The sequence below is a fragment of the Stegastes partitus genome, unplaced genomic scaffold (assembly GCF_000690725.1).
Source record: "Stegastes partitus isolate 25-593 unplaced genomic scaffold, Stegastes_partitus-1.0.2 Scaffold286, whole genome shotgun sequence".
Lineage (NCBI taxonomy): Eukaryota > Metazoa > Chordata > Actinopteri > Pomacentridae > Stegastes > Stegastes partitus.
Window position 1 is genome coordinate 199546 of NW_007578017.1, and position 13337 is coordinate 212882.

A 13337-nucleotide genomic window follows, 5' to 3' on the forward strand; every position below is an offset into this window, starting at 1 on the left:
GTCCTTCTTTTCTTCATGACATTAAACATATCATAATATTCCTAATAACACACGCAACAAAGTAGTTTAATGTGGAAAAAAAAAAGTCTGTTTCTAACATTAGTTTAACGTCATTATTCCAAAAGAATCGCACAAGATCTCAATTAAACATCCAATCCAGAGAAAAACGGATTCTACATGAAACCTTTTGCTTCTCTTGTTGCTTCTGTTTGAGCAGGAAACCAAAAAAAAAAAAAAGCAAAACAAGCTTGCCCTTTCAACAGAAGTGAGCATTCCCTTTCTATTTGCATACATGTCACTACAGACTACAGGTACATAAACAGCAGCACCTCCACGTTCGGGCTCGTGAATACTTTAAAGAGAAATCCAGCAGCGAGGGAGGAAGACGTAATCGCTGCAGCCAGCAGAGAGGCTCGGGACAATGCTGCAGCTTTTCAAAGGCAACAAAGGCAAGTGAACGAGAACACAGGAGCTCATCACGGCAGCCTTTAGCAGATGGATGCGGGACGGCGTGGGCCGAAGCAATGTGCAGTCCACAATACAGCCAAAAGCTGCAGCTCTGGCCGTGACGGATCCTTTTACTCTTTACTAGCGGAGAGATGCTTTGTTAAGAACAAGGTGTAACATCAGAGCATCACTTCAGCCTTCATTAGACATCATGACGTCCTCAGACGGACAGACACGCAATCAGCGGCGCAGAAACTGGACGATGTTTCTTTTAAATTCGATTTAAATGGAAGGATCATGATTGAGACGAGAAACCATGAAGGATGTAAGTCTAACATGCTTTTCCAATTTCACCTTTGGATTGTAGGTTCCACCATCATGGGATGATCTAAGCCTTTATACCCGTCACGTTGACACCTTTACTCAAAGAGCGACTTTGACTTTGTCTGTCGAGATAACATCACCGCTGAGGAAGTTCTGTCTGATCCTGGTTGATGCAGAATAAATGTCAACAGCTACAAATATCACATATAAAAGTTGGCGCGTGCACATCCACACAGACTGATTGGAATGGATCAGGACAAACTGGGATGATTGTAACGTCCATGTCAAGTCTTTATTGGGTTATCTTTGTCACATCACGGTCCAAACGGGGGAATTACTTCAAATGAATCTGGAACGAAGCGAACACAGATGCAAAGTGGCGCATGAAGGGGCGCAGCTGTCGACGCCGGAAGATTTTATTAAATTAAACTACCTTAAACTGCACCCAGAACCAGGCGATACGCTCAGTTCTATATCTTGAATTTGTGGTACCAGAGGGGCCACCACACATCATTAGATAAACCATCTGATGTAAACAGGACAAATCATCAAACGCTGTAATCTGGTTATCCATATTCAAACCCAGTTCAGCTAAATAGGAGGTCCTGTTCTGTATGCGATCCAAAGCCCTGATACTGACCTACAGGATCCCTCTGGTTCTGGTGGAGGACCTTGCTGTTGCTCCCATCCATGTTGGCCATGTTAATGGTGTTGCCATCTGTCCAATAGATTTTTCTGTGTGGGAAGGCGTGAAGAAAATAGGCAGTAATCCAATTAGGCACAAGCTATCACGAGGCTTACAACATAATCAATGCATGCTTTGTTTGTTTTATGTTTGATTTTTTTTTCTTTTTAATATAATTAGAACAGCAAATTGAATGTGAGCCGATGGATTTTGTTCCAAAGTACCACCTTGTAAGAATCGGCACAAACATTTCAAGCTTGTACGTCGGCTGCTTTACAACCAGGCGGCGATCCCTCCTTTGTACAGGTGAGGCTTCTTAACACTGTGGACTGAAGGTGGGCAGCTCATGAAGTGCACAGACTGCTCTAATCTACTTACCCCTTGGCAGGGTGCACTACAAGGCACCTTGGCTTATCAATGCCGTGGATGATGGACGTCTTCAGGGAGCCATCAAAGCGAGCCACATTGATTTGTGACTCGTCATTTTCAGAGCTGAGCCAGTATAAGTTCTTGGAAAGCCAGTCTAAAGCCAGACCGCGGCAGTTCACTATATCTGTGGGGAAGGGCATGAAGAAGCGCTTATGCTTGTGTGCTTTACAAAGTCATGTAAATAGCTAGCCGGTGCTACAGGACATCCAACGTAAACAACGTGAAGGTATGGATGGTCTGGAACAGATGACGAATACTTTAACTCAATTATGTCATATAAGAGAAAATTATAACTAATAATGTGTTTGACTGATCACATCTATTGTCATGTAATTAAAGACAACAGTCCAAGAGAAACATTAAAAACCTGAGAAACCTGCACCCACCTGAGGAGATGATGGTCTCCAGCTGGGTGCCGTTGATGAACGCTCGTTTGATGGTTTGGGTTTTGATGTCGGCCCAGTAGATCCTCTCCTCCTGGGCGTCGTAGTCCACCACGGTGACGTCGTCGATGTCTGGAACCGTGAGCGCCGTCATGACGTTCATGTACGGGTTGTCGATGTCCACGCCGCGGATTTCAGAGCGCCGCACGTACAGCAGGAACCTTTTCAACGCTGGTGTCATAATGAAGCAACCAGTCATTCCAGACATTATGTTTTTTGGCCGATCCAGGTGAAGAAATGATTATAAAAAAAAACCTTTTGGTGGTGTTTTTTCACACAGGATAATATATTCTCTCTCAGACACTTTAAGGAAAAGACATTTAAAATGCAGGCGGTGCTGTCGCTCACCGAAGCAGGACTGTTTGTTGGTGGAGAGCTTCATGAGGTGCGGGCAGGTGCAGGACGCCGTGCGGTTGTAATTGATGAGGCACAGATGTGAACAGAGACCACGTCCATCATTTTCTTCACATGGGTTAGAGGCTGATGGGATGAGAGGGAACAGAAAGAAAAAAAGAGTTCAGAACACGCAGCGTAAGGAGGCAGACGTGGTCCAGGATAAACAGTGGACGTGAGCGGCACTGACAGCCTCACCAACATGACATTTGCAGGCTCGTCTGACTTTGCAACACGGAGACAAATACAGCATGGCCGAAAACAGCTACGATCACAGCTCCGTTCTCGCGGTACAGCGGCAGAGAGATAAAGCATGCAATCATGGCTCCGGCGCTGAAATCCCAACAAAGGTCACAAACGAGAAAAATAGTTGTGTTGTGCTGAGTTTGTCTCATCTTGTGCACATGCTGGTTGTTCTTCTGTTGAATGTCTACCAAAGAGGTTATGAGACGCAGAAACAAGTAATAAAAACAACAAGTTCCTCCTCATTGACTAGAGGAGGCAGTATCTCAGCTATCCTGCTACCACGGGGCACCAGGACACGTCGTGTTCACACCCAAAGCTGCTGACTTTTCCTACTGCAAAGTAAATACAGACGAGATGCATGTGAAGGGTTATTTCTACTCCTTACAATTTCTATTCAGAACAAATCACCTCAGCCAGACTAAAGAAAATCACCCACAGTTCAATAATTTCCCATCATGCCGCAGTCACATTTCATGCATCAAACACGACCATTTCTCGATCTACTCTGGATGATTCATGTCAAACAAGCTCATTCAGAGTTCATTTCCTGGGCTCCTTCAGCAGCGTATCTGAGAACCCCATCGCATCGCAAATGTGGTTCATTTAGGGATAAAAATAAATAAATAAATAAACGAGAGAGAGAGAGAGAGAGAGAGTGTGAGCGAGCTGGAAACAGCACCCAGCTGACTCAGTTTGCTAATAGGCGGGCGTCTGAGCAGCGCCGCTTCCACCTGAATCATGCTCTTGAGGGATGACAGACAGCAACAACAGAGCCGAGGTGTTTGCTCTAAACTGTCAGATTTATATGCAGCAACTAGATTAAAAAATGAGCCCGCTGCCTTCGCCGGGGATTGAATGTTGTGTTCCTAAAAATAGGGAGAAAAAAAAACTCATTTTCAATCTAAATGATATACATGGGATGGATCTAGTGTTTATGTAAAGGTCTGCATACAGTCACAGGGATAATTAGGGCAGCAAAAAAGATCTGATGTGTCCTCAGCTGAACTTCTGACTCTCTCACTTAAGAGGAAATAAAAGGTGCTCGCGCTGCTCGGAGCAAAAATATAGCATGAGTAATAAATGTACGCGCTATTTCCACCCTCCTCAGCAGACGCTAGAAAGAAAAACGCTGCATATGAAGGCATCGACGACGATGTCAAAAAAAAAAAAGGCTGAGAATACAGGAAGGGGAAGAGTGATAAATGTCCAAATAATTCTGCCTGGTTTGGTTAAAATAATGTGTTTATGTGAGTGAAATCAATGCAGGTCTCTTTGTGAAGCTCTGTCTCTAATCTACCACTGATCCATCAGAACTGCCGGGCCCTGGACGGCTAATCAACATCCTAATTTGCACATTTGTTCCCCGTTCACAAGTGTAATTATTGCCTTGCCTTTCTGTAGCTACAGACTGCTCAGGCCTCCAGTGGAGCTCCACTGTGGAGCTTCTGAGACCAGCTTGATGTTCAGGTCTCCCATCTTCATCCCACCCCTCCCTGTCTGTTCTCCTCTGGTCCAGATGTTGAGGGTCTAGTGGAGCGTCACATCTCCGGGCGTTGGTTCTGGCCGGAGTGGATAACAGTCGACGCTCTCCTAGCCCACAGCTGAGCTCTTCTAGAAGGGATTATCCACGCAGACTGTCTTCTGTGGAAACCCATTTGCTCACACTTCTCTGTGGTGAACACTCGTGAGAACGAACGTACGGCCGGGAAACAAGCAAATTAAGTGATGACACGCTGGCGAAGCTGTGGAGTCACTGAGCAGATGTAAACCCGATTACCGCCACAATAAAGCCCGTCTCAGAGCGGCGTCTGAAGCGAGCCGAGGGGGGATCGTGGTGATACTTGGCAACGTGCAGGAAACCAATCGGAGACGCATCCATCAGTCAGGTGGCACCAAATATCCCATTATCCAGCGCTTTATTGTGATGGCTTACGAATAAATCAACATCTATTTCAAATGACATATTTTAGGGGGAAAACGTAATGAAGTCAATTGAAAAACAGATTTGCTGCTATTAATTTCCAGCTTGGCGCTCTATCTTGCGAGCTGATCTGCATATCAAATGAAAATTGGCTTACACATGTAGGCCTCCTGTCAGATCCCACATCAGCAGCGTATTTCTCGCGGTCAGAATCTTGGCTTACTCAACCTCTCGCAGAATTGATTACCTATTCCGCCGCCATGCAGACGCAGATTCAGGAGCGAATATTAATGAAGCCTCTGAATTATTTCACATATTCCCAGTAATCACGGCGCACGTTCCACGTCGCTAATTGATTTTGTTTATTGGATACGCCGCAATTATTCACTGGCACACGAGGCTCGTATTTTTCAGGTCTCTTTATTCAGAATAAGAATATTTGGAATTAAAAAAAAGCTTTAATATAGTGGTATGAGCCAATTACAGTGATCTGGATGGTGAGGAAGAACACATCCAGAGGTACTATTAACTTAAGCTAGCTAATTCTCTGCATGAGTACCTTTTTCATTCAGACACATGCTCGCTGACTGACAGGCCAAATGGAGGCAGAGATAGAAGCTGAAATTAATTACATTATGCTTTCCCCCCCTTCCTGATACAGGAGGCAGAATTCTGTTTGAAAAGAGGATGTATTGTCAGTCAATATCCAGCGGTGCTGGAGGATTATGCCCAATTTTCAATCTGAATGTCTGTTTTTCTATCGACCCAGTGTGAAGACTCTAAAGCCCTTAATGAGCACCAGGATCTTCCTCATGTTGCCTCCCTGCTCTTTGTTAGGAAACAAGCCCTGCTAGGATCCTGTGTGGTTCATTGTCTCTTTCTGTGAGTGTCTGCTCTCCAATAGCGAAGCCAGAAATACTCTTCTCACCTTGCGGCTGCCTGCTGGGGTGAAAGATCTGCAAGTCAAAAGGCTGAGCGCTCGTCTTCTGGATAACGGTGACATTCTGCCCGGTCCACTTGTTGGCTCTCGCCAGAGTGTTTGTCCTCCAGTCCGTCCAGTACACGTTGCCCCCGAAGAGAGACACGGCGAACGGATGGGACAGGTACTCGTGGCCCCGGAGGATCTCGATGACCCCGCTGCCGTCGTAGAGTGCAGAGAAAATGGCATCGGAGCTGTTGGAGAGAGACCAGCAGCGTATCAAAGTTTAAACCACTCTCCTAAAGCTCTGAAAGGGAACGGCGCATGTAGGGAGATCAAAGTGAGACCCACCAGTCAGCTGATGGAACTATTAAATTGTTCAAGACCCACTTAAAACCAAAGATGGCCATTGTACTAAGGCCTCTAAATATTACATGTCCTCCATTATTTAATGCCCACCGAGAGACCCAGAAGATAAAAGTTTACTCAGGAAGATGGCGACTCCTTTGCAGTATTTAATGTCGCACATGCATTAAAAGTTCTAAAAGGTGTGAATGCGTCTGCTCACGACATAAAAACTCCCACCGTGCATCTGTCCAAACGATCCTCTTCTCCAGATGATCCAGCGTGAGTCCGTTGGGCCAGGCCCCGATCTCCATGTCCTTAAACACAATGTGTCTGCCTCCGCCGCTCATCGACGCAGCCTCGATACGGGGAAAGGTGGCGTCCCAGTCCGTCCAGAACAGGATCCTTGGAACAAAAAAGCCAAAGGCAGCAGTTAGCATCCATCTTTTGTCTGTTTGCTTTCAGGAGGACAAACAGCAGTAAACACAATGCAGTCATTTTGGTCACACATGCACAAAAACAGGCTGTTAGATCGTCTAACAGCACGAGCCATTTGCACTTGTTTGTCAGAGCAAGAACACTGAAAAACACAGTAATGGCAAATATAATGCTGCTGTAACTGTGTGTGTAGCGGCACAGACAGTGGCGGTGATTATTGTCCAACAACAGCACCGGCGATCCAGCGCAACCCTCAACCAACATCTGTGACAGGCCTGGAAATGGGCGGCCATCTGTTTTATTATGACTTTTCACAGCTCAATGAGGCCTGAAAATGAACACTGTCATTGATGTGACCATCAGCAGCATCCTGAGTCCTGCTCCAAACGCCGTCTCGGTGCTGCCCGGGTCCACAAAGTCATCCAGAACCAAGGAGAAAATGGGTGCTCAAACTTAAATCACATACTGACGACAACAAAACTGTGTTAGGAAGAAATATCCTCGTCCGGATCGATCGCCTTATTCACTTGATAAGGCCTCCCTGATCAATGACCCACTCCTTTGAGTGGATTCAAGTAATTAGATTAGAATTATTGCGCTGTAATGGAAATGCGCCTTTAGGCACCAAAAGCAGCCATTAATCCTCCCCTGTACGGCCGTGAAATGTACTGTAGTCATCCTCCCCCAAATGTGAACCATAGGGGAGAGTGCATGAGCAGATTACTCATTTCTTAAGAGTGTTAAATTGATTTTTGGAATGTCTGGGTTTTGCTTTAATCTGAAATATACTTGGCCAAAGTATACAACCACTGGCTAGTCCTCCGCTGCATTAAGCCAAAGTAAGCACCTAATGTGAAGCACAAGCAGCGCACCGACAGAACATTGATTCCATTTTTGTTTAATTTGCGCCGCCATACATCATCTGATACTGACGCCGGTCCGGTGGATGGGGAGAGCAGAAAGCCATCCAAACTGTGGTTCTAGCATCCCAACAGTCGTACTAATAACTACAGTAACTGTCAGTATTAAAGCTGCTAATTTATCTCATTTCTATTTAAACAAATGTTGTCGAAGCCAAACGGCGTTCTGAAGAATCTGTCTGGTTCGTTACGGCAGCAGGAGAAGAAGCTGGAGAGTCACACATGGGGAGAAGGTCTGAGTTATTATTAGCAGCTGATGCAGGAACACCTGGGAGACAAACTGTTTGTGTTGTTTCTTTCCGTGTCATAAAATAAAACCCACTGTAAATTGCGTTCGCCGAGCGAGGGAGCAGGAAGCCCTCCGGCCACAACGCTGCTATCATCGCCGGCCTCGCGTGAGGATGCGTCACATGTGTGGAACAGATTCCACGGCACAGGTGACGTCTCCCTGCAGACCGAGGCGGCAAACAACACTCGCAAGGGACAAACAGGAACATCAGGTTTCACCCAGAGGCAGCAGCTCACATCAGGTGGACGCTGGGTCATGCAGATGGACTTTCTCTGCATAATATACGGAAGAAAAGTCTCTATTGCTGCCCTGATGTAGAACAAGCAGAGCTGGTGTGTACAGTAAAACATTATGACGCCTGTGTGGAGGAAAAAAAACGTGTTTTTTCCATAATTGTTTGGCACTTGCTTCAAAAATCTCTTTAACCAAAATAATGAAAGGACGCTATGTTAAGCACAGGCCTGCAAAATGCAAAACAAAGAGCAGAAACAACAGCATCCTTCCTCCAAGGTTGAGTTCGGGGCGATGGCAGGCTAATGTAATCGCACCCTGAGCTGCATAAAAGATGTCACGCTCACATCCTGATCCCGACCGTCTGCACCCAGGTGCCTTGATCAACCAGCACAGCCACAATGCACTGATGATAATGGGGCAAGCAGCAAAAGCTTTTCCCTACACCACTCAGACTAGTGTCTCCTTTTTTTTTTTCCTTCTTATCCCAGAACAAAATTCGAAACACATTTTTCAGACCTAAAGCAGCCGCTGCTGGGCAACGGTTGGTGCCTCGGTGGTACATTAAAACAACATTCAAAGGCCAACAAAACGTGATAAAAGCAGGAAAACCTCACAGAAAAACAACAAAATAGAAATGTTTCAGAGAAACGCCGGTGTTGTCAGCGGTGCTCCTGTTAATGGGGTGGGACTCATCGCCCTGGTAACCAAAAAAACAGATAAAAACGGAGAAGAAGCTCTCTGGATGTGAAAGGCTCCATCTTGACCCCGTCTCAGCCCGTCCTGTAGCACATAATGGTCTGGCTGAATCCTGCTATAGGAGGCAAAAACACTGTCTTTCTTTAAACCAGCGCCGTGGGCGGAGCCAAGCCAAGGTTTGGCCTCGGTGTTCACCCTGAACAGTGAAGGCTGGAACTGTTGTGGAACATCTGACAAACACCATGTATGAAATGGATAAATCCTAAAAACTAGAGGAGCTGCACGACAACACGATCTGAATCTTGAGCTAAACTTTCAGTTTCAGTGCGACTGCAGCCTGAAGCTCGCTGTCGTTGTGAACGAAGCTGTAACATGTAGACAGCAGAAGGAGGCGAGGATGCCGGCGGGATCATCGGCCAATGGCAGGCTTTCACCTGCAACCAACATCTACTGATCAGGTGAATCAAACCAAACCAGGATATTTTTCCAAAGCATAACCAAACATCCATCCATCCATCATCTCTACACCTTAATCCTCACTGGGGTCATGGGGTCAAGCTTCTTGACGTGTTTCTTGTGAAGCATTGTGGTTTTGGTGGTCTCCATTAGTCTGTAGGACAGAACGGTCTGGCTGCACGTTGCTATCGTTCTACTATTAGAGGACAAAACACTTCTTTGGATTTCTATAAAACTAAAGCAATCATCTTGGGTGGAGCTAAGGAAAGGATGCAGCTCTGGTGTTGCTTCATAACAGTGATGGGGAATTGTGCTGGTGAATAGAGGGAAGTGAGGACTGTCATTAAAATGAAAAACCCACCAGAAAAATAACTAAGGCTGCGTTACTGCACAATCCAAACCCTGTGCAGAGCTTCAGTGCAGTAGGTCGGTAGCCCAGGAGTTATTTGAGTTGTCTTCTATAGTGAAGGGGATTAAAATAAAAATAAATATCACAGACAGATAGAGGAAGGGCAGGACAAAGGACCATGAGCTGAGCGACCGGTGGCAGGTTCATACCAACAGCCTGCATCCAGAGAGTCGAGCTTTGGTCCTCTTGACTTGTCGTCTCTCTCTTTTTGTATTCTTTGTCATTCATCAAAGAAATCCTTCAGAAGTTGCACATGTAGGACTACACAAAGAAACAGAACAAGAAGAAGTACGCAGCTATATTTTCCAACCTCTTGGAAAACGCAGTATAATCAGAAAACGTAGATAACACCAAAACCACGACTTCAATAACTGCGACTAATATAAAAGTGAAACACATACGTACACTGAGCGCTCCATTTTCATACGCTTGAAACACATCCGAGTCCCCGAGGAGGAGTTACTCACGTCAGAGATGATTTCAAACTTCTCATTTCCATCACACTCACGTCATCCTTTGAGCCTTAATGCCTTATTAAAGCACTTTCCCTCCAAAACTGGGTTCATCTGTGGTCACTGAACCACCACACTGAGAACTGACCAATGACAGGCTGACTAACAGTAAACAGTAAAGTCGCTGCTGCACTCGACAGACCGGCCGTGGAAGGACATCCCGACGGCAGCGGCCTGTTTTTAGCTTCTGAACAATTATGATGCAACATAATGTGTTTTTAATCAGAGACGGTCTGACTGTTTACTGCTCATGAACAGACAGAACAGCTACACACAGACGACATATAATCCGTTATAAGAAGGCAGACGTGTGTTATTGTACGACACCTACAACGCCTGCATCCTGTAACCGACGTCCTGCATGTTCCAAGCCTGACACACACTCACCAGCCCTGTATAATGTCCACATGCAATCCCAACCAGCAGCTACTGGGCGCTGGTTTAATGCATCACATTTATTAAAAGCTGTATAACAACAGAGGGACTCTTTAAATGCAGTCCAGCACGCCGCCGCTCTTTATGACCCCAATAACAAACATGAAGGATCACCTTCTGACAACATCAGCAGAAAAACAAACAAACAAAAAATGCAGAAGCTTTGTGAAAGTAATAACTCTGTCTGTACTGGTATACTGGTGTACTGGTGTACTGGTGTACTGGTGTATCCCTAATGAAGTAAATGAAGTTCTGCTGCAGCTGATGACGTGGAACATCCAGCGCCCTCCATTATTATTGGCACCCCGGGTAAAGATGTGTTAAAAGCCTTAAAATAAATTCACTTTTTATTGCAGAAGCATCCTGTCACACTGAAAATTGTAGAAAAATGTCACCTTCAACTCAACTTAAATGAATTGTTGGCCAAAGGAGGTTGTACAAAGTGTTAACATCCAGGCTGCTGATAACTGTGGAACACATGATTTGATGTAAAAGAATTATTTTTTAATGTGGGATTTTTTTCACACTGAATAAATGCACCTAAATTAAAGGTTGAATTTTCCTCTTTTTTTCATTGTGGTCTGATATTATTTAGAAAAAAAATGAATTTACTAGAAGCTAAAGAACACATCTTAACCGGGGTGCCAATAACTATGGAGGGCGCTGTGTATGCTTTGTGATTCTAAATCTTAATCTTGACATAAACCTTATTTAAATTGTTGTAACCTGTTGATTTGACCGCTGCTCGTCCGTGGAAAGAACAAGGTCAATGAGTCCTGTCCCCCGTTAACAAAAGGTTCAGCACAAAATAAATAAAATGAAATAAAGCGGTTGGTGAGTATTTTTATCTTTGTCTATTGTAAATGCGTCCCCCTTAGCCGTCTGCTCCATCAAAGGGCTGGACGGCAGTTTGTCCATCAGAAATAAATCAAATAAAAGAATCAGTATGAGAGTCTCCCAGATAGCATCAGCGGCTAATAACGAGTCAGACCTGCTGGACACTTGTAACGTCAGAGTCGACCCTCCAACATTTACCAGCTGAAGAAAGAAAAAAGAAGAAGAAGCAGCTCGTGACAGCAGCAGCTCCACAGAAACAACAAAGCGTCAGTAATCAGGCCGCTGCATCACATACTGTACGTCCTCTGTGGACTGGCTGGCTGTGGGGCAGAGGAAAGGCTGCCGTTCCACAGCCACAGATCACTCCACCAACAGCCGCTCCGTGCATCTCAGCAGGATAAACAACATGATTTAGAAAATTGGGCCCAGAGGGGAATGATTCGAATAAGAACAAAGCGCGTCGCGGGCTTTTTACTCAAAGGTCTTGGGTGTTTTACAGACAAATATTCCTGAGGAGCAGGAGTTAACGGGCAGCAGAGCATCTGAAGTGGCTAAAACATCAGCTGTCATGACTGGAACGAAGAGCCAAGCTGATATTAATGCGTCTGAAGCTGCTGCCCTCATGGAGCCCAACACAGCCGACGTCTTCATACATCAGGGCACACGTGGAGGTGAGAAACACACCCGGGCTGCACTTTATTCCAGTAATTCCAGCGCCTGATGGATAACAGCTGAGTGTGGGAGCTGGTGCAAAACGTACCCCTGTCCCGGGTCCAGAGCGATGGCCCGCGGGTGCTCCATGCCTCCGGCGATGAGCGTGGTGCGCATATCTCCATTAAGCTCGGCCACTTCAATCTGGTCCAAATTGCTGTCGATCCAGTAGAGTTTGCCCGTGATCCAGTCCACAGCCAGACCCTCCGGGGTGGCCAGGCCGTGCTGCACCACCACCTCGATCCCCGTCACCCCTGAAACAGTATCGACAACACAATAAGTGTGAGTGTGCTGACCCACAGGCCGGCGGTGGCTCCTGTCTCTTTACAGGAAAAGATTGTCAAAGCAAAGCCAGAAAAATCACGAGGAAAGCTCTTTATATATAGAAACACAGTGCTTTCCACAGGGTTCAATTAAGCGTCGTAAATGGGTTTCCGACTGTATTTACTATCCAGCTGTTTACAATTATCCTCAGACGGCTGAGCTTTTACGATTGTCTCAGAAAAGGGTGGAATAGGTGCAGATAGGAGGCGATTCCTACAGCACCACGGAGGGACATAAAGGCAGGAGGACTCGGTAAATGTAGTGCCACCCACAGAGATACAAACAGGAAGCTCTGGTTCACGCCTTTATGAGCAGGAGATGCTCTACTGCTGAAGACTTCTGGTCCTGCTGTATTTTTTTAACTTTGGTCAAGCCCAGATAAATTTCCAGGCAGAGACAATATCATCCCAGAGCATCAGAGCCGAGTGTGTGGAGGCAGAGGAATAAAACAGAACATTATCACTGTCAGCGCCACACCTCCACTACAGCCGCTCTGGAAAAACGAGCCAGACATGATTCTCTTTAGCCGCCGATGCATCACAGCAGGTTCCAGATATATATAACTAATCTGTACGTGTGTGTGTGTGTGTGTGTGTGCGTGTGTGTGTGTGTGTGTGTGCATACCGCCGGTCTCGGACAGCCTCCCCCTGTAGATCTTATCCTCCACCACGTCTGTCCAGTAAAGGAGGCTGCGGTTAAAGTGGAAGTCCAGTGCGATGGTGTTCCTGAGGCCCGGCACCAGCAGGCTGTAGTCTCGCTTGTGAAGGTCTATCCGTCTGATCTCGTGCCGGATTGAGAAAATGATGAAAGCCTCGAAGGGATCTTGTCATGGAGAGACACAGGAAACAAGCACCACGTTCTGTTTTTATATATAAATTGACAATGTGTGATATCAGGTATTGGACAACGTGAGAACGTGTTTTG

The 13337-nt window shown here is 45.8% G+C and overlaps 1 protein-coding gene across 1 annotated transcript in view; it reads right to left on the reverse strand.

Moving 5' to 3' along the window:
* Window positions 1-13337, reverse strand: part of lrp1bb (low density lipoprotein receptor-related protein 1Bb) — a 187997-nt gene that overhangs the window by 91032 nt on the left and 83628 nt on the right. The window contains exons 24-31 of the mRNA XM_008282795.1: window positions 13038-13235; window positions 12139-12343; window positions 6393-6557; window positions 5817-6061; window positions 2677-2808; window positions 2272-2499; window positions 1835-2009; window positions 1412-1506 (exon numbers count right to left, since the gene is read on the reverse strand). Coding sequence (XP_008281017.1) covers window positions 1412-1506; window positions 1835-2009; window positions 2272-2499; window positions 2677-2808; window positions 5817-6061; window positions 6393-6557; window positions 12139-12343; window positions 13038-13235 — 1443 coding nt within the window. The remainder of the gene's footprint in view (window positions 1-1411; window positions 1507-1834; window positions 2010-2271; window positions 2500-2676; window positions 2809-5816; window positions 6062-6392; window positions 6558-12138; window positions 12344-13037; window positions 13236-13337) is intronic.